The following is an 18,931-nucleotide window of genomic DNA, read 5'->3' as shown; positions in this document are numbered from 1 at the left end:
ATATATAATACGTCATAATACTACATTTATAGCCATCCGTTAGTCTCGTGAGACCATGGATTTGCACCTTGGAAGGTTTTCAGGGTGCAAGCCTGGGCAGGGTTGTATGGGAGACCGGCAGTTGCCCAAGCTGCAAGTCTCCCCTCTCCATGCCACCGATGTTGTCCAAGGGAAGGGCACTAGGACTCATACAGCTTGGCACCGGTGTCGTCGCAATGTGTGGTTAAGTGCCTTGCTCAAGGACACAACACACTGCCTCAGCTGAGGCTCGAACCAGTGACCTTCAGATCACTAGTCCGATGCCTTATCCACTAGGCCACACGGCAACACATTATATTACACACAATACTTACATATGATAAATATGGCACAATACATATTTCAGGTGTAGATAGCCAGTTAACTCTCCATGTTAAAGGCAATTAGTATGTCAGCATTCATAAAATAACTGTCCAATTGCCATGGAATCCTTTGTTTGCATCTTTATCTTGTCTTGGTTGGCTTGGTGACTGGTTCCCAGTCTTGGACAGAAAAGGTTCTACAAAGGAGAGTCAAGCTCTCAAAGGTTTTGTTCAGCTTGAGACTGTACTGTGTCTGCACTCTGTCCTTCCAGCACCCCATTTTAACCCTTGCCTTGCTGCAACTCCCACAGTGGACAAGTGGACTAGCTGGACAGTAAGTAATTAGTCAAATGAAATTAGTTTGGAAACAAGCAGGAGGAAGATATCAAGCTTCAGCGATCAGCATTGATGTTAAAGCTCCCCCCATTGACTAGTTAGTAAGGGCAGTGTCAGTAGGGGTGCTACAATGGGAACTCATCCCACTTTGAGTTGGGGAGAGGAGAACACCCAGATTTCCCAATCAGCCCTGCTGAAAGCTATGCGTGTGTTGATGGTTGGTGAGCGAGGAAAGCACACTTGCTTGCTAGCTCCCACTAGAAGGCTCACATAAGGGGAGTTGCACAGATTCTTATCCGTGACGCCTGCATCATTAGCTTATGAAACGTTTGCAATACCTGTACGTGATGTTTCCTGCGGCCAGTTGAGATCTCACCTCTTCAATATCAGTGGCATTGATGTAAAGGTGAATTTCTTGGTTGATCCCAATAGCATCCATTGAGATTGGTTGAAACAAAGCTGTCTGCAGAGAACATCCTTGTTCAAACATATCAAAACTCAAGACATTGTTTATAGTTGTGCAAATTAACATAAATCTCCATCTGTCAAAACAGAAATCCAGCTAACGTCTGATTAACAACTGGGTTTTGTTTTGATCAGAGGGGTAATATAGTACAGTTGATGTTGCTATGGATATTTGCCAAATACCTTTGGAAGTGTCCCAAATTATACTTATTAGAAAACATGAAACCCACTGAATAAAAGCCCAGTAACACAATTGAGTTGGGACAAGAGACATGGTTAAGGTGAATGAATGTCGGTTGTTTCCATTGGAATGATTTTTACTTCAGTATATTATGATTGTTTCTGAAGTATATTAATGACTTGCACTTGTAGAGATCTGCAGATGACAGCTCTACATTAGGAAGGTCTTTATAAACTCTGGAGATATGCACAGGCTTGTGGAATGGGCAAACACTTCACATTTTAAGTTCAAAGTAATTCAATTATCACAGTACATATATGTCACTACATACAACCCTGAGATTCATTTTCTTGTGAGCATACACCGCAAATCCATAGAATAGTAATTATAATAGGGTCAGTGAAAGATCAACCAGAGTGCAGAAGACAACAAAGTGTGCAAATATAAATAAACAGCAATAAATAACGAGAACATGAGGTGATGAGCCCTTAAAATGATATCCTTGGTTGTAGGAACATCTCAGTAATGGGACAAGTGAGTATAGCCATCCCCTGTTATTCAAAAGCCTGATGGTTGAGGGATAGTAACTGTTCTGTGCAAGTGCTGAGGCTCCTTTGCCTTCTGTCTGATGGCAGCAGTGAGAAGAGAGCACGACAGTAAAGAGAGACATGATGGCCTTATGGCTGTAGAGAGCCACATTCAATCCTGAACACTCATACTATCTGAGTGGCATTTGGACATTTTCTCTGTGCCTCAGTTTCTTCCACAATCGAAAGGTATGTGTCTTGTGAGCCGAATTGCCCAATGTGAAATTGGGTGTCAGGGTGGAGATATGTCTTTACCAAAAGAGGTGTAAGGCACTCCTTCCCTCTGCCTGCCTGCAGGTTGCCCTTGGACAAGGTGTAGCACCCACTTAGCTCCCCGATCACGGTCACGTGAAGCCCTTGGAGCAGGAGGTGGATGGCTATATGAGCTGCTGCTTATGTGATCACTGACCCCAGGCAGACAATCTCTGAAGAATATTGATAATGGCTGGTGTCACCTGTTTTGTAAAGATACTGCCCAGAAGATGGCAACGGCAAACAATTCTATAGAATTTGCCGAGAGCAAACATGGTCACAGACCACGCAAAACACAGAAAATGCTGGAGGAACTCAGCAGGCCATTCAGCAAAGAGTACAGTCAACGCTTTGGGCTGAGACTCTTCATCAGGACTGGAGAGAAAGTGATGAGGAGTCAGAGCTAGAAGGTGGGGGAGGGGAGAAAGAAACCCAAGGCGATGAGTAAAACTGAGAGGAGAGGGGTGAAGTAAAGAGCTGGGAAGTTGGTTGGTGAAAGAGATACAGGGCTGGAGAAGGGGGAATCCGATAGGAGAGGACAAAATGCCACGGGAGAAAGAACAGGAGAGGAGCACCAGACGGAGGCGATCGCAGGCAGGGAGATAAGGTGAGAGAGGGAAATATGAATGGTGAGGGAGGCATTACTGGCAGTTCAAGAAAGTGATTTTCATGCTATCAGGTTGGAGGCTACCCAGACGGAATGGAAGGTGTTGCTCCTCCAACCTGAGTGTGGCCTCATCACGACAGTAGAGGAGGCCATGGACTGACAAGTCAGAATAGGAATGGGAGGTAGAATTAAAATGGTTGAGCACTGGGAGATCCCACTTTTTCTGGCAGACAGAGTGTAGGTGCTTGGCGAAGTGGTCTCCCAATCAGCGTCGGGACTCTATTATATAAGAGGCCACACCGGAAGCCCCGGATACAGTATATGACCCCAACAGACTCTCAGGTGAAGTGTCACCTCACCTGGAAGGACTGTTTTGGCCTTGAATGGTGTAGGGGCAGCTGTAGCACATGTTCTGCTTGCAAGGATAAGTGCCAGGAGGGCGATCAGTGGAGAGGGCAAGTGGATAAGGGAGTGGCATAGGGAGCGATCCTCGTGAAAAGCAGAAAGTTGGGGGGAAGGGAAAGATGTGTTTGTGGTGGGATCCTGTTGGAGTAGTGGAGGTACAGTATGTGTTTGGTGGTGGGATCCTGTTGGAGATGGCGGAGGTACAGTATGTGTTTGGTGGTGGGATCCTGTCGGAGATGCTGGAGGTACAGTATATGTTTGGTGGGATCCTGTTGGAGATGCTGGAGGTACAGTATGTGTTTGGTGGGATCCTGTTGGAGATGCTGGAGGTACAGTATGTGTTTGGTGGGATCCTGTTGGAGATGGCGGAGGTACAGTATGTGTTTGGTGGTGGGATCCTGTTGGAGATGGCGGAGGTACAGTATGTGTTTGGTGGTGGGATCCTGTTGGAGATGGCGGAGGTACAGTATGTGTTTGGTGGTGGGATCCTGTCGGAGATGCTGGAGGTACAGTATGTGTTTGGTGGTGGGATCCTGTTGGAGATGGCGGAGGTACAGTATGTGTTTGGTGGGATCCTGTCGGAGATGCTGGAGGTACAGTATATGTTTGGTGGGATCCTGTTGGAGATGCTGGAGGTACAGTATGTGTTTGGTGGTGGGATCCTGTCGGAGATGCTGGAGGTACAGTATGTGTTTGGTGGTGGGATCCTGTTGGAGATGGCGGAGGTACAGTATATGTTTGGTGGGATCCTGTTGGAGATGCTGGAGGTACAGTATATGTTTGGTGGGATCCTGTTGGAGATGCTGGAGGTACAGTATGTGTTTGGTGGGATCCTGTTGGAGATGGCAGAGGTACAGTATGTGTTTGGTGGGATCCTGTCGGAGATGGCAGAGGTACAGTATGTGTTTGGTGGTGGGATCCTGTCAGAGATGGTGGAGGTACAGTATGTGTTTGGTGGGATCCTGTCGGAGATGGCGGAGGTACAGTATGTGTTTGGTGGTGGGATCCTGTTGGAGATGGTGGAGGTACAGTATGTGTTTGGTGGGATCCTGTCGGAGAAGCTGGAGGTACAGTATATGTTTGGTGGGATCCTGTTGGAGATGCTGGAGGTACAGTATGTGTTTGGTGGGATCCTGTTGGAGATGGCAGAGGTACAGTATGTGTTTGGTGGGATCCTGTCGGAGATGGCAGAGGTACAGTATGTGTTTGGTGGTGGGATCCTGTCAGAGATGGTGGAGGTACAGTATGTGTTTGGTGGGATCCTGTCGGAGATGGCGGAGGTACAGTATGTGTTTGGTGGTGGGATCCTGTTGGAGATGGTGGAGGTACAGTATGTGTTTGGTGGGATCCTGTCGGAGAAGCTGGAGGTATAGTCCAGGTCACTCCCCCACTTTTCCTACGCTACATTGACGACTGCATTGGTGCTGCTTCCTGCACCCATGCTGAGCTCGTCAATTTCATCAACTTTGCCTCCAACTTCCACCCTGCCCTCCAATTTACCTGGTCCATTTCCGACACCTCCCTCCCCTTTCTCGATCCCTGTCTCTATTTCTGGAGACAGTTTATCCATCAATGTCTGTTACAAACCCACAGACTCTCACAGCTACCTCGACTCCACCTCGTCCCACCCTGCTACTTGTAAAGACACCATCCCCTTTTCTCAATTCCTCCATCTCCACCACATCTGCTCTCAGGATGAGGCTTTTCATTCTAGAATGAAGGAGATGTCCTCCTTTTTGAACGAAAGCGGCTTGCCTTCCTCCCCCATCAATGCTGCCCTCAGCCGCATCTCGTCCATTTCACACACGTCTACTTTCACCCCATCCTCCCACCGCTCCATCAGGAATGGGGTTCCTCTTATCCTCGCCTCACCAGCCTCCGCATCCCAGCATGTAATTCTCTGGAACTTCGGCCACCTCCAACGGGATCCCACCACCAAGCACAACTTTCCATTTGCCCCACTTTCTGCTTTCCGCAGGAATCGCTCCCTATGCGACTGCCTTGTCCACTCGTCCCTCCCCACTGATCTCCCTCCTGGTATTTATCCTTTCAAGCGGAACAAGTGCTACATCTGCCCTGACACCTCCTCCCTCACTACCATCCAGTGCCCTAAACAGTTCTTCCAGGTGAGGCGACACTTCACCTGTGAGTCTGTTGGGGTCATCTACTGTATCCGGTGCTCCCAGTGTGGCCTCCTGTCTATTGGTGAGACCTGACGTAGATTGGGAGCCCACTTCACCGAGTGCTTGTCCTACTGAAGGGTCTTGGCATCGACTGTACTCTTTTCCTAGATGCTGCCTGGCCTGCTGAGTTCCTCCAGCATTTTGTGTGTGTTGCTTGGATTTCCAGCATCTGCAGATTTTCTCCTGTTTGTGAATAATGAGAGATGAAAGGAAAACTAGCTTCAGTTGTTATGACTGCAGAACTTAATGTCATGGCTGGTTGGCCATGATTTAAATACCGTTACCTAATTGCTCCTTATATTTGACACAGGAGGATGAGAGCTTGTGGTTTGCTTCATGGTGGCTCCTGGTGTTGTGTGTTTTCAATAAGGGAGCAATATCACAGCAGTTCTGAGTCCCAAATGAATGAGATTTTCCATTCGGATTGGAGTTTGTGCAAGGTTACAATGAGCAAGTTGGTTTTTAGATTTTGTCAATTCTGGTGGCACAGAAATTAAATTACAGGACCAATAGTCCAGAGGCATAAAATGATGATCCAGAGATCCTAGATCAACCACCACTGTAGTAGATGTGAAATTTAAGTTCAGGTTAATAATGTGCGATAGAAAAAACAGTAATTAAAGGTGGAAGGTTGTTATCTGGCAGGAGGATGTTGTCATTGGTGTTCCACAGGGATCAGGTGCTTGGGCCTCTGTTGTGTGTGATGTATATAAATGACTTGGATGAAAATGTTCTAAGATCATGAGAGGTCATGTGTAATGTGCTCTCCCAGAAGTCTGAAACTGCTCAGTTTTCACCACTGGCTACCAATGTAAAGAAGGTTGTGAGAGTGAGTGCGAAGTCAATAATAATCTCCTTTGTCTTGTTGGCATTGAGGAAGAGATTATTTGCCTGGAACCAGGCTTCAAACTCTTTCACCTCCTCTCTGTAGGCCATCCCATTGTTGTTGGTGATCAGCCCCACCACTGTTGAGTCATCAGCGAACTTGACAATGTGATTGTTCACAGTGTGAACTTGACAACTTGACAATGAGTTGAGGAAAATGTTGCAAAGTTGTTGTTTAGTTCTGCAGAGTTCTTTGGGACAGGGATGATGGTGGCTGATTTGAAGCCTGTGGGGACTGCAGCCTGGATGAGTGAAGTGTTGAAGATGTCCATGAAGACGTGAGTGAACACACTCCCCGAGTACTCAGCCTGGGACATTGTCTGGCCTGGCCACCTTATAGGGAGGGGCACTATGTATAGCATTTTATGGTGGTGTGGGTTCTGCATTGCCGGTGAGGCAGATAGTGAGTGACCTAATATGATGGGTGAATCTACTTGACTCTTGAAGCAGTTGGATCTATCTATAACAGCATTGGTAAAGGTGACCATTGCACAGTTCTTTCAGAGGCAGCATCCCATTTTCACACTGAGGACATCCTCTGTGATATTGTGTGGTATTGCAATGATGGTAAATGGGATAGGCCTGGCAAGACTGGGCAATCATGGGGTGGCATGAACACCACTACAGTCTGTATGCTTATAGCCTGGCACATCAATCTCTCTGCCCAGGCTCTGTGAGGAATGCAGAAGAGTGGGGGGATGTCACGTGATGACGTAGGATCGAGACGTGGAAATCCAGCTGTCCCGTAAAAAACCAGTAAAATAATGTTCAAGTGAAGAAAAGTTAGTAAATACTTTTTAAAAATTACTTATAAACTACTGAGGATTGTCTTAAGATATGCCTCCTAAACAGAAGCAGAAGAAAACTACTACTTTGAAGACAAGACAAGTTGGAAAAGAATCAAGGCCGGCCGCCATGAAAGAGCCTCGGGCTCAAGTGCATTTTACCTCCGGCGATACAGAACAGGAAACTGCGGCAACATCAACCGTTTCCAAAAAAAAAGAGCAACAGGAATTGCACATATGTGAAGGAAGGGGCATGTGCAAACACGAGCAACCCAAACTACAAATCCCAGCTATGATCGGAACTGAAAGTGAAAGTGAGTATGAGGTGGAATCAGATTCTCTGGATAAATCAGATGAAGATGAAGAGACAAACAAAGAAGAGCAACAGGAAGAGGTTGGAGGTGATATTGGAGACATAAAAAAAATCTTTGGTGCAAATAATGCATGAATTAAAAGCATTAAAAGTAATAAAAAAGATATTAACAATATGAAGATTATGTTTGATAAAATGATGAAAAGACAGGACAAAATGGACAAGAAAATTAAAAACTTGGAAGAAACAATGGGAGACACCATTGATAGAGTGAATAAAATGGAAGATAATATTTCTGCCTGGGCATCAAAAAGAAAATGGTTGTTGGAAAAAGTGGATGTGCTTGAAAATTTTAGCAGACGAAATACTATTAAGATTGTTGGACTTAAAGAAGGTATAGAGGGAGAGGATCCAATAAATTTTTTTCAAAAATGGATTCTGGAAATTTTGGAAATGGAAGAAGGAACCCAGTTAATTGAAATTGAAAGGGCTCACAGAGCCTTAAGAGCAAGACCTCAAGTTGATCAAAACCCATGATCAATCTTGATAAAATGCTTAAGATATTAAGATAAAGAAAAGATCCTGAAGGCGGCTGCCCAACGTGCCAGAAAGAGAAACGGGCCATTGATGATAGAAGGGAAAACAGTTCTTTTCTATCCTGATATAAGTTATGACCTTTTGAAGAGAAAGAAGGAACTTAACCCAACGAAAAACATTTTATGGGAAAAGGGTTATAAATTTATATGGCGCCACCCAGCAATCTTGATAATTTTTTTGGATGACGGAAAAAGAAGATTTTTTACTGATTATCGGGATGCGGAAGAATTTGCACAAGAAATCCCAAATATTCGCTAACCACAGCCAAAGATTTAAAAGTGAAACAGATTAAAGATGAAGACAGGGACAGTGAATGGAGTTGATGGATGTTTAAAGACAGAAGAATATTTAAATATATTCTTAATTATATGATACAGGGGGAGAAAGGTAAAAATTTGAGAAATATTAATCGAGAGTAGTGATATTATTTTTTCTTCTCGTATATATACATTTTTATGTTACGGGGGAGCTGGGGGAACTTCGGATCGATTGCTACGGGATTCACGTGTGTAATCATGGCGATTGTCATGACCTGTACAACGGAGGGGGGTAATGTTGTGTTTTTTTTAATTCACAACATTAGTAGGGGGGTATTTTGTTATTTTTTTCTTTATAATCTATTTTTCTTTTATCTTTCTTTCTTTGCCTGGACAATCGGGGGGGGGGGGGGGGGGGAGACACATAGCAACATGGAGAATTTTAAAAAGATTCCCCAAGGTTCTACGACAATTGAAAGGTTAGGTATTACTATAGATTGGAGTAACCCTGTTAAAAATAATGACTAATTTACTGAATTTTTAAAGTTTTAATGTTAATGGGCTTAATGGACCGGTGAAAAGAAAAAGAATTTTAACATACTTTAAGAAAATGAAAATAGATATAGCTTTTTTTTTTTACAAGAAACACACTTAACAGAGATAGAATATCAGAAATTAAAAAGAGATTGGGTCGGAAATGTTATTGCAGCTTCATTTAATTGAAAGGCGAGGGGAGTTGCAATTTTGGTTAATAAAACTTTACCAATTAAAATACAAAATGTATTAATTGATTTGGCGGGGAGATATGTAATTATACATTGTCAAATTTTTCAGAACTATGGACTCTTGTGAATATTTATGCACCAAATGAAAATGATGTAAAATTTATACGAGGCTTTTTTGAATTTGGCTGATGCACATGACAAAATATTAATAGGTGGAGATTTTAATTTTTGTCTAGACCCAGTTTTAGATAGATCAACAAATGTTGTTACAAAATCAAAAGTAGCAAAATTAACTTTATCATTGATGAAAGATTTAAATTTGATTGATATATGGAGAAGAATTAATCCAAAAGAAAGAGATTACTCATTTTATTCAAATAGACATAAAACTTATTCAAGGATAGATTTTTTCCTATTATCAACGAATATTCAAGACAGAGTGAAAAATATGGAATATAAAGCAAGAATATTGTCAGATCATTCCCCCTTGACAATGACAATGATAATGATGGATAAAGAGGAATTGATTTACAGATGGAGATTTAATTCAATATTATTAAAACACCAAGATTTTTGTGATTTCATGAAAAAGCAGATTCAGTTTTTTTTAGATACAAATTTACATTCAGTTGATGATAAATTTATAGTATGGGAAGCAATGAAGGCATATTTGAGAGGCCAGATAATAAGTTATACTTCTAAAATTAAGAAGGATTATATGGTAGAAATAGATCAATTGGAAAAAGAGATTACAAAATTAGAAAAAGAATCTCAAAGATATATGACAGAAGAAAAATGAAGACAACTTGTTAACAAGAAGTTACAATATAATACACTTCAGACATACCGAACAGAAAAAGCAATTATGAGAACTAAACAGAGATATTACGAACTAGGTGAAAGATCACACAAGATTCTTGCTTGGCAGTTAAAAACAGACCAGATTTCTAAAACGATAAATGCAATTAGAACAATTGTAAATAAAATTACTTATAAACCTTTAGAAATTAATGAAACTTTTAAGAATTTTTATTCTGAACTGTATCAATCAGAATCACAAAATGATAATGTCGAGATAGAAACGTTTTTGTCACAAATAACTCTTCTAAAATTGAATACGGAAGAACTGAAGGGATTAGATATGCCTTTTACATTAACAGAGGTCGAAGAAGCTCTAGGATCACTTCAGAGTAATAAATCCCCAGGAGAAGATGGTTTTCCGCCCGAATTTTATAAAAAGTTTAAAGATTTACTAATTCCTCCTTTTATGGAGTTAATACACCAAGCGGAAAGAACGCATAAACTTCCAGAATCTTTTTCAACAGCTATTTTAATAGTATTGCCAAAAAAAGATAGAGAGCTTTTAAAGACAACATCATATAGACCTATTTCTTTGTTGAATACCGACTATAAAATAATAGCAAAAATTTTATCTAATAGATTATCTAAATACTTACCAAAATCAATACATATGGATCAAACAGGATTTATCAAAAATAGACAATCAGCAGATAATGTAACTTGGTTACTTAGCGTAATTCATTTGGCACAAAAGAGGGAGGAACTGAGTGTGACAGTTGCCTTAGATGCAGAAAAAGCATTTGATAGATTGGAATGGGATTTTTTATTTAAGGTATTGGAAAAATATGGATTAGGAGTATCTTTTATAAAATGGATTAAAACCTTAAATACTAATCCCAAAGCTAAAGTAGTGATAAATGGTCAAATTTCAACATCATTTCAGTTAACAAGGTCAACTAGACAAGGTTGTCCATTATCACCTGCTTTATTTGTGTTGGCGATAGAATCATTAGCTGAATTAATTAGAACGGACCCAGATACTAAGGGTTTCAGAGTTAACCAGGAGGAATACAAGATTAACTTAGTTGCTGACGATGTTTTGCTTTATTTAACAAACCCATTGTATTCGCTGCGTAAATGATCTTCTAGATTGGAAGAATATGGGAAAATATCAGGCTACAAAATAAATTGGGATAAAAGTGAAATTCTACCCCTTACTAAAGCAGATTATAGTCAATGTCGACTAATAACTCAATTTAGATGGCCGATAAATGGTATAAAATATTTAGGTACAAGAGTTGATAATGATATAAAGAATTTATACAAATTAAATTATTTACCATTATTGAAAAAAATTCAAGAAGATCTTGATAAATGGATGACGTTATCAATAACATTAGTAGGCAGAGTAAATGCTGTAAAAATGAATGTATTCCCTAGATTACAATATTTATTCCAAACACTACCAATACAATTTCCGCAGAGGTTTTTTCAAGAGTTAAATAAATGTGTGAGGAAGTTCCTTTGGAAAGGTAAGATGTCAAGAATATCGTTGGAAAAATTGACATGGAAATTTGAGCTAGGAGGGTTACAACTTCCAAACTTTAAGAATTATTATAAAGCAGATCAACTTGGATTTGTTGCATCTTTTTTTATGAAGATAAATCGGCATGGATTAGAATAGAACTAGATAAAATAGGAGAAAATATGCCAGAAGATTTTATATATAAGTGGGAATCTAAATGGATATGGGAAAAGAAAGAATCTCCTATATTAAAACATTTGATTGATTTATGGGATAAGATAAATGTTGATGATGAGACAAAGAAATCCTTATTAGCAAAGAGACTTTAATTGAAAATAAACTTATTCCTTTTACAATGGATAACCAACTTTTATATAATTAGTTTCAAAAAGGGATTAGATATATAGGAGATTGTTTTGAAGGAGGTATATTAATGTCGTTTGATCAATTAAAGAATAAATACAAAATATCAAACAACACTCTTTTTTGTTATTTCCAATTAAGGGCTTATTTAAGAGATAAATTAGGTTAAACAATGTTATTGCCGAAACCTAATGAAATAGAAACTTTAATTCAAAAAGGAAAAATTAAAAAATTTATTTCCTGTATGTATAGTTTGATTCAAAAATAGGCAATTAAACAAGGAATTCATAAGTCAAGACAAAAATGGGAAACTGATTTGAATATTAAAATTGAAGAAACAAGTTGGTCAAGACTATGTCTTGATAATATGACAAATACAACAAATGTCCGGTTAAGGTTAGTGCAATATAATTTTTTACATCAATTATATATTACACCACAAAAAATAAATAAATTAAACCCAAATTTATCTGATCAATGTTTCCGATGTAATCAAGAAATTGGTACTTTTTTACACTCTACTTGGTCTTGTTTTAAAATTCAACCTGTTTGGACAAATTTAAGAGTTTTATTGGAACACAACTTCCACATAATCCAACATTATTTTTACTAGGCGATATTGAAGGGATAAAACCGAAATCCAAACTGAATAAATATCAGAAAGAATTCATAAAAATTGCATTGGCAGTAGCCAAAAGGCTATTGCAGTTACTTGGAAATCGGATTCATACTTAAGTATAGATCGTTGGAAGAATGAAATTTTCAGCAGCATTCCACTTGAAAAAATTACTTATAATTTAAGAGATAAATAGGAAATATTTCTGAAAATTTGGCGCCCTTATTTACAAAAGATAGGATTAAATATATAGGTGCTCCGAAGATAAAATTATTGGTTATCTGGGGAAAGAAATAAATATATATACTAAAGCTATTATGAACTCCATGGAGCATGTGGGGATCTTCCAATATCCAGGCATTCTTTGTTTCTTTCTTTTTTCTTCTCTCTTTTTTTTTCTCTTCTACAGGGATATGTTAGGGGGGAGGGGTTAAGGGGAGGGGGGAAGGGTTGATAATTTTTTTCTTTCTTTCTGTAACCTATTTGAAAATTCAATAAAAAAAATTATAAAAAAAGGAATGCAGAAGAGTGTGTCGGTAGCTTAGCTGGCACTGCGTTTGAATATGGCCCAAGTGCAGAGTGAGAGACACTGTAGTGGGTTGGTAGTTCACAGACTTTTAATGCGACCAAAGTTAGAGGGAAAAGAAAACAATAAACTCTAGGCCAAACAGGGCCATTAACTAAAACTCCCAAATGGAAAATGAAGCCAACACTGCGGCTGAAAGGAATAACTAAATTTAAAACAAATACCACTAGTCTTCAGAGTCAGTTGACTCGATAGTCCAATTTCTCAGGCAAAACATTGTTGTGCTTTGCTCAAGTCTTGACAAGCACTACGACGGAAAGAATGGAGTTAAATACCATCACAATGAAATAGTAATTAGCTGACATCTGCATATTCACAAGCGCAATTGGTGTATCTGCGGCGTTGCCGAATCCGTGGCTGTGACATTAGCTAATAAGTGGAGCTGTAACGCGGGACTTCATCTATGCGAAATAGCCACGATTAAGCAATTTCACAACCAGTGTGTCAGATCAGTCTCAAATCTTGACTAAATTAAATTTCAGAAGAAGCCTCATCCCGATGTGGTTCAGCATGTACACTATATCTGAGAGTTGAGGGTGAAGTGGTAGCAGTCACTTTCGGCAGGACGTGCCAAGCAAGTGATCAGCCACAGCTTCCTCCTGTGTTTGCTCACCATCAAAGAAGACAGCTTTCAGCCAACTTACTTCACCCTCACCAGATCAAGAAAAGTATTGAATACATTTAGGCAAGCTGCTTCAGTGCCATCTGCTCAACAATATGTAAAATTGCCTATGTTTGTCCTGCTTACAAACAGCTGGACGGATAAAATTCAGGGAATTACCATCAAGTGTGTACTCTCAATTGTAAGCGATGGAAGGCATTGCTGTCACACAGCTCTGCTCACCAACAGTGTGCACACAGAAGCTCAGTCCTTTCCAAAAACGTGCTGGAGTTGTTTTACCGAGGTTAGGTGAGAATGACTACCCTTGATATCAAGACAGCATTTGAATAAATGTGAATGAACATTCTCAATGGGCATCAAGGGGGAAACACTTCTAGAACAAAGATCTAGCGTTTTGCCGGCATATGTGACGAACAAACACTTCTCAGGCTTCCAGCTGGGTGCAGGTAACCTGTACCTGTCTGGAAGCCCGAGAAGAGGTTATTCACTTCTAGAACATTACACAATGAAGTTGTCGTTTTGTTGAAGGTGAATCATCCCCAGTCCAGGACATCAATAAACAAACTCCTCAGGGCAGCATTCTGGGGACAAAATCTTCAGCTGCCTCACCTTGCATAGTAAAGTTCTTTAATTATAAGGTCAGAAATGGGGATATTAACAGATAGTAGCAGATCCTTTTGCAGCCTGCCAGCAAATGAAGCGGCCTTGTTTTTCAAATAGTAAGACCTAGTCAGCACTGGGGCAAGAGGTAAGTATCATGGGGATGACCGATGTACTGATGAATATCTATCACCAAGCGAGAATCTAGCCTCTTGCCCCTAGCATTCAATGGCAATCTCATTGGTTAGTCACTCATCTTGAGCTTGCCATTGACAAAAGCCAGGGTAGATCAAACGTATGGCTGTGGGTACAGGAGCATTTCAGCTGTTGGATATCTTGCACGAGTGATTGAGCTCCTCAGTCCACAAAGTCTTTCCATCAGTTCTTTAATATTTTCATTAATTTGGTTTCTTGATGATGCTCAAAAAGATCAATGCCACCCACAAGGGGTGGGTAACTTTAAATTCCTTGGTGTTAATCTCTCAGAGTAACTGCCATCACAAAGAGGGCATAACGATGCTTCTGTTGTCTTTGGCATTTGTGCAGGTTTGCAATGCCATCTAAAACTTTTACAAACTTCTACAGATGTACAGTCAAGAGTACGCTGGCTGCTGCATCACAGCCTAATATGGTGACACCAATGCCCATGAACAGAAAGTGGCAAAGACCTCCCTGCCACTGAGTGCTGCTGCAAGAAAGCATCATCAAAGATCCCCACCATCCAGCCCATGCTCTCTTCGCTCTGCTGCCATTGGAGGTTGGGTGGGGGAGGTTCAGGAGCCTAAGGTCCCACACCACCGAGTTCAGGAATAGTTACTACCCAACAACGATCAGGCTCCTGAACCAGTGTGGATATCTTCATTCATCTCAACTCTGAACAGATTCCACAACCTATGGACTCACTTTCAAGGACTCTACAACTCAGGTTCTCGGCATTATTTATTTATTTTTTATTTGCACAGTTTGTCTTTTGCACATTGGTTGTCTGTCAGTCTTTGAGCGTAGTTTTTCAGCGATGCCATTGTAGTTCTCTGTTGTACTGCAAATGCTTGAAAGAAAATGAATCTGAGGGTTGTATATGGTGATATATATGTACTTTGATAATAAATTTACTTTGAATTTTGAACTTTGAACCAGATTGGGAGTTTGCTGTTAGTCTAACGGTTCAGAGAAAGAAAACAAAAAATTGTTAAGAGGAAGGAATTATTTAGTGATTTTCATGCCATTGGTATGTCTCAAAATACTTTACAGCAAATTATATACCTTTTGCTGAGGTACTGTACTTTTGAAGTTGGCTCTTTGTTGTAAAAATCATTTTAGTTTGTACACAAGACTCCATAAAAAACAACGGGATGACAACCAGCTAAGTTGTACTTAGTCATCATATTTAAGTATATGTATATTGAACAGTTCTTGAAAGCAGAATACACCAGGCCAAAGAGCAGTCCTGCTATTCTGCTCTGGTTATAGATAAATGCAGAACCAAAACAAAGGCAATTCTGCTGAGCTAGACTGTGGAGAAAAGCATTGAACTTAGTTTAAATGGTCTGAGTGATTTTGATTATATGTCCCTAAAGTACATCATAGAATTCTAAAGTAAATTGTGAGATAATTCAAAGTGTTCAATGAAAGGGAAAATCAAAGCACTAACAAACTATTAGAATCATAGAAAAGTACAGCACAGAAACAGCCCATCTAGTCGATGCTAAAACATTTAAATTGCCTGGTCCCATCGACCTGCATCCAGACCATAGCCCTCTGCACCCCTCCCATCCATGTACTTATCCAAACTTCACTTGAACGTTGAAATCGAGCTCACATGCTTGTTGCAAACTCTTATGGCCCTCTGAGTGAAGACATTTACCCTCATGTTCCCCTTAAACATTTCACCTTTCACCCTTAACCCAAATCCTCTAGTTGTAGTCCCACCAACCTCTGTGGAAAAAACCTGCTTGCATTAACCTTATCTTACTGTAACTAGAGAGCCGTGCCTGTCACGTGACAGCACTGCCCTCACCTGGTTGGAAGGCACACCACATGCCAGTCAACATTTCACCCCTCCCAACTAATCAATGCACTTAACCATTGGTCACCTTAATTGGATTAACCCATCTGGCACCAAGCCATTGGCCCCCTGGTGAATCACCTGGGCTGGACCCTCCAGCCCCCTGACCTATAAAGGGTGCTACATATGCTTGGCTCGCTCTCTTTTTTGCCATCCTCGAGGGACCACCCTGCTTCACTCCAGGCTGAAGACTGCAGAACAGCACTGGAGACGCGTGGTAGGGTGTGCATTGAATAGGGTTGTGGGATGTCCCTGTAGCAGAGAGCCATGCCTGCCCTAGTCAAGGGGTGGCAGGTATCGTAGTTACTTTTCCCTTGTATGTGTACCTGTACTCTGTCCCCACACCATTTTCCTGTGTATTGTACTGCCGACTCGACTTTTCCCACGCTCATCTATTCTAAGCGCATTTGTGCGAATATTGTAGCCGCTTGTGTTGTTCCCAAGTTCTTCTCCCCTTGTAAATAAACTCCTTATTATTAAAACTGTGTGTCCAGAGCCCTTGCCTTTGAGACCCAAAGAATCTTTCTCATTTCCATCACAACAGTTACCCCTCAAAATTTTGTATACCTCTATCAAATCTCCCCTCAGTCTCCTGTGTTCCAAGGAATAAAGTCCCAACCTATTCAAACTTATAATTCAGGTCCTCCAAACCTGGCAACATCCTTGTAAGTTTTCTCTACGCTCTTTCAACCATATTTACATCTTTTCTGTAGGTAGATGACCAAAATTGCACACAATTCTCCAAATTAGGCCTCACCAATGTCTTATACAACTTCAACATAGCATCCCATCTCTTGTACTCAATACCTTGATTTATGAAGGCCAATGTGCAAAAGCTTTCTTTACGACTCTATCAACCTGTGCCGTCATTTGCAATGAATTATGGACCTGTACTCTCAGATCCCTTTGTTCTACCACACTCCTTACTGCCCTAATGTTCACAGTGCAAGAACTACCCTGGTTCGTTCTAATGAAGTTCAACACCTTGCACTTGTCTGCATTAAATTCCATCTTTCATTTTTCAGCTGATTTTTCCAGCAGGTGCAGATCCCACTGCAAGTCACGATAGTCTTCTTCACTGTCCACTACACCCTCAATCTTGGTGTCATCTGTAAATCTGCTGATACAGTTAACCACATTATCATCCAGATTATTGATATAGATGATGAACAACAACAGATCCAGCACCGATCCCTGTGGCACTCCACTAGTCACAGGCCTCCAGTCAGAGAGGCAACCATCTACTACCACTCTCTGGTTTCCTCCCACAGAGCCAATGTCTAATCCAATTTACTACCTCATCTTGGATGCTGAGTGACTGAACCTTCTTGACCAACCTCCCATACGGGACTTTGTCAAATGCCTTGCCAAAATCCATGTAGACAACAACCACTGCCTTGCCTTCATCCACTTTCCTGGTATCCTCCTCGAAAACTCTATAAAACTGGGTAGACACGACCTAGCATGCACTAACCCATATTGACTATCTTTAATCAGTCCACGTCTATCCAAATACTTATGTACCCAGTCCCTTCAAATACCTCCCAATATCTTCACCACTACTGATGTCAGTGTCACCAGCCTATAATTTCCTGGTTTATTTTTGGAACCTTTCTTAAACAGTGGAACAACATTGGCTGTCCTCCAATCCTCCAGTACCTCACCTGTCACTAAGGATGATTTAAGTATCTCTGCTAGGGCTCCTGCAATTTCTGAACTTGCCTCCCACAGGGTCTGAGTGAACATCTTGTCAGGCCCTGGGGATTTATCCACCCTATTCTGCCTCAGGACAGCAAACACCTCCTCCTTTGTCGTCTGCATAGGGTCCATGGCCTTGCTGCTGCTTTACCTCAGCCCTACAGACTCTGTTTCTGTCTCCCTAGTGAATACAGATGCAGAGGATCCATTTAACATTTCCCCTATCTCTTTTGGCTCCATACGTAGATTACCATTCTGATCTTCCAGACGACCAATTTTGTCCCTTTTCTCTTAAAATATCTGAAGAATCCCTTAGGATTCTCCTTCACCTTCTCTGCTTAGGCAACCTCACACCTTCCTTCAGCCCTCCTGATTCATGCTGATATGTGTCTTAAACCAGTAGACTTCACTTTTACCTGATATTGGTTGGATATTTGTTTGATAACTTGAATCTCTTCATCTGATATAGGCTTGATATACAAAACCTGGTCTCTAAAAGAAAAAAAAATCAAAGAATTTAAATATTTCCTGATGATACTTTATGACTTATTTACAAATTAACAGTTTCACATGCTGATTTAATGGTATTACATTACAGTAAAGATATATTTGATTCCCATTATCAACCTGTGATAATGTTTGATGGAACCTTTTGTGAAAGAACAATAGATAAAATTGAGGCCCGGCTTTGTAACCACCACTCCAGTTTGATTAACTGGGTACTGAATTGATGTCAGATATAATCAATAAAGGCAAGTTACGCCAACACAGTTTGAAATTGAGATTCCTAGTTACCTTATTGGGGAAGATGCAACTGTTCCATCAGTAAAGATACACAACAAACATATAAAAACTGAAGTATAATATGCCATCTTGGGTTACACTGGAAATACACAATGCAGAAAGATTTTGTGTCCTGTCACTTAGCCTGGACTATTGACTTGTGGGACTCACAGTATTTGCTCTCTAGTTAAAGTTTATACTGACTGGAATCCTGCTGACCATAACATTGTGTCATTTATTTTGTCATTTTCAGTGTCGGCTGTCACAGACAGGTTAATTTAATTGCTCCACGCTGCATTGTTTTGTTACCCTTTCCACTCTCATTATATTTTCCCTTGTTATGCTGTCCTGCT

The 18,931-nt window shown here is 40.7% G+C and overlaps 1 protein-coding gene across 1 annotated transcript in view; it reads right to left on the bottom strand.

Moving 5' to 3' along the window:
- cpb2 (carboxypeptidase B2 (plasma)) overlaps positions 1 to 18,729 on the bottom strand; it is a 47,496-nt gene extending 28,767 nt beyond the window's left edge. The window contains exons 1-3 of the mRNA XM_073045960.1: positions 18,591 to 18,729; positions 18,212 to 18,287; positions 1,016 to 1,140 (exon numbers count right to left, since the gene is read on the bottom strand). Coding sequence (XP_072902061.1) covers positions 1,016 to 1,140; positions 18,212 to 18,287; positions 18,591 to 18,667 — 278 coding nt within the window. The 5' untranslated portion in view covers positions 18,668 to 18,729. The remainder of the gene's footprint in view (positions 1 to 1,015; positions 1,141 to 18,211; positions 18,288 to 18,590) is intronic.
- Positions 18,730 to 18,931: the final 202 nt, after the last annotated feature.

This window comes from Hemitrygon akajei, chromosome 5 (genome assembly GCF_048418815.1).
Source record: "Hemitrygon akajei chromosome 5, sHemAka1.3, whole genome shotgun sequence".
NCBI classification, from domain to species: Eukaryota; Metazoa; Chordata; class Chondrichthyes; order Myliobatiformes; family Dasyatidae; genus Hemitrygon; species Hemitrygon akajei.
The sequence above is the reverse complement of the archived record's forward strand: the minus strand, read 5'-3'. Positions and strand labels throughout refer to the sequence as shown.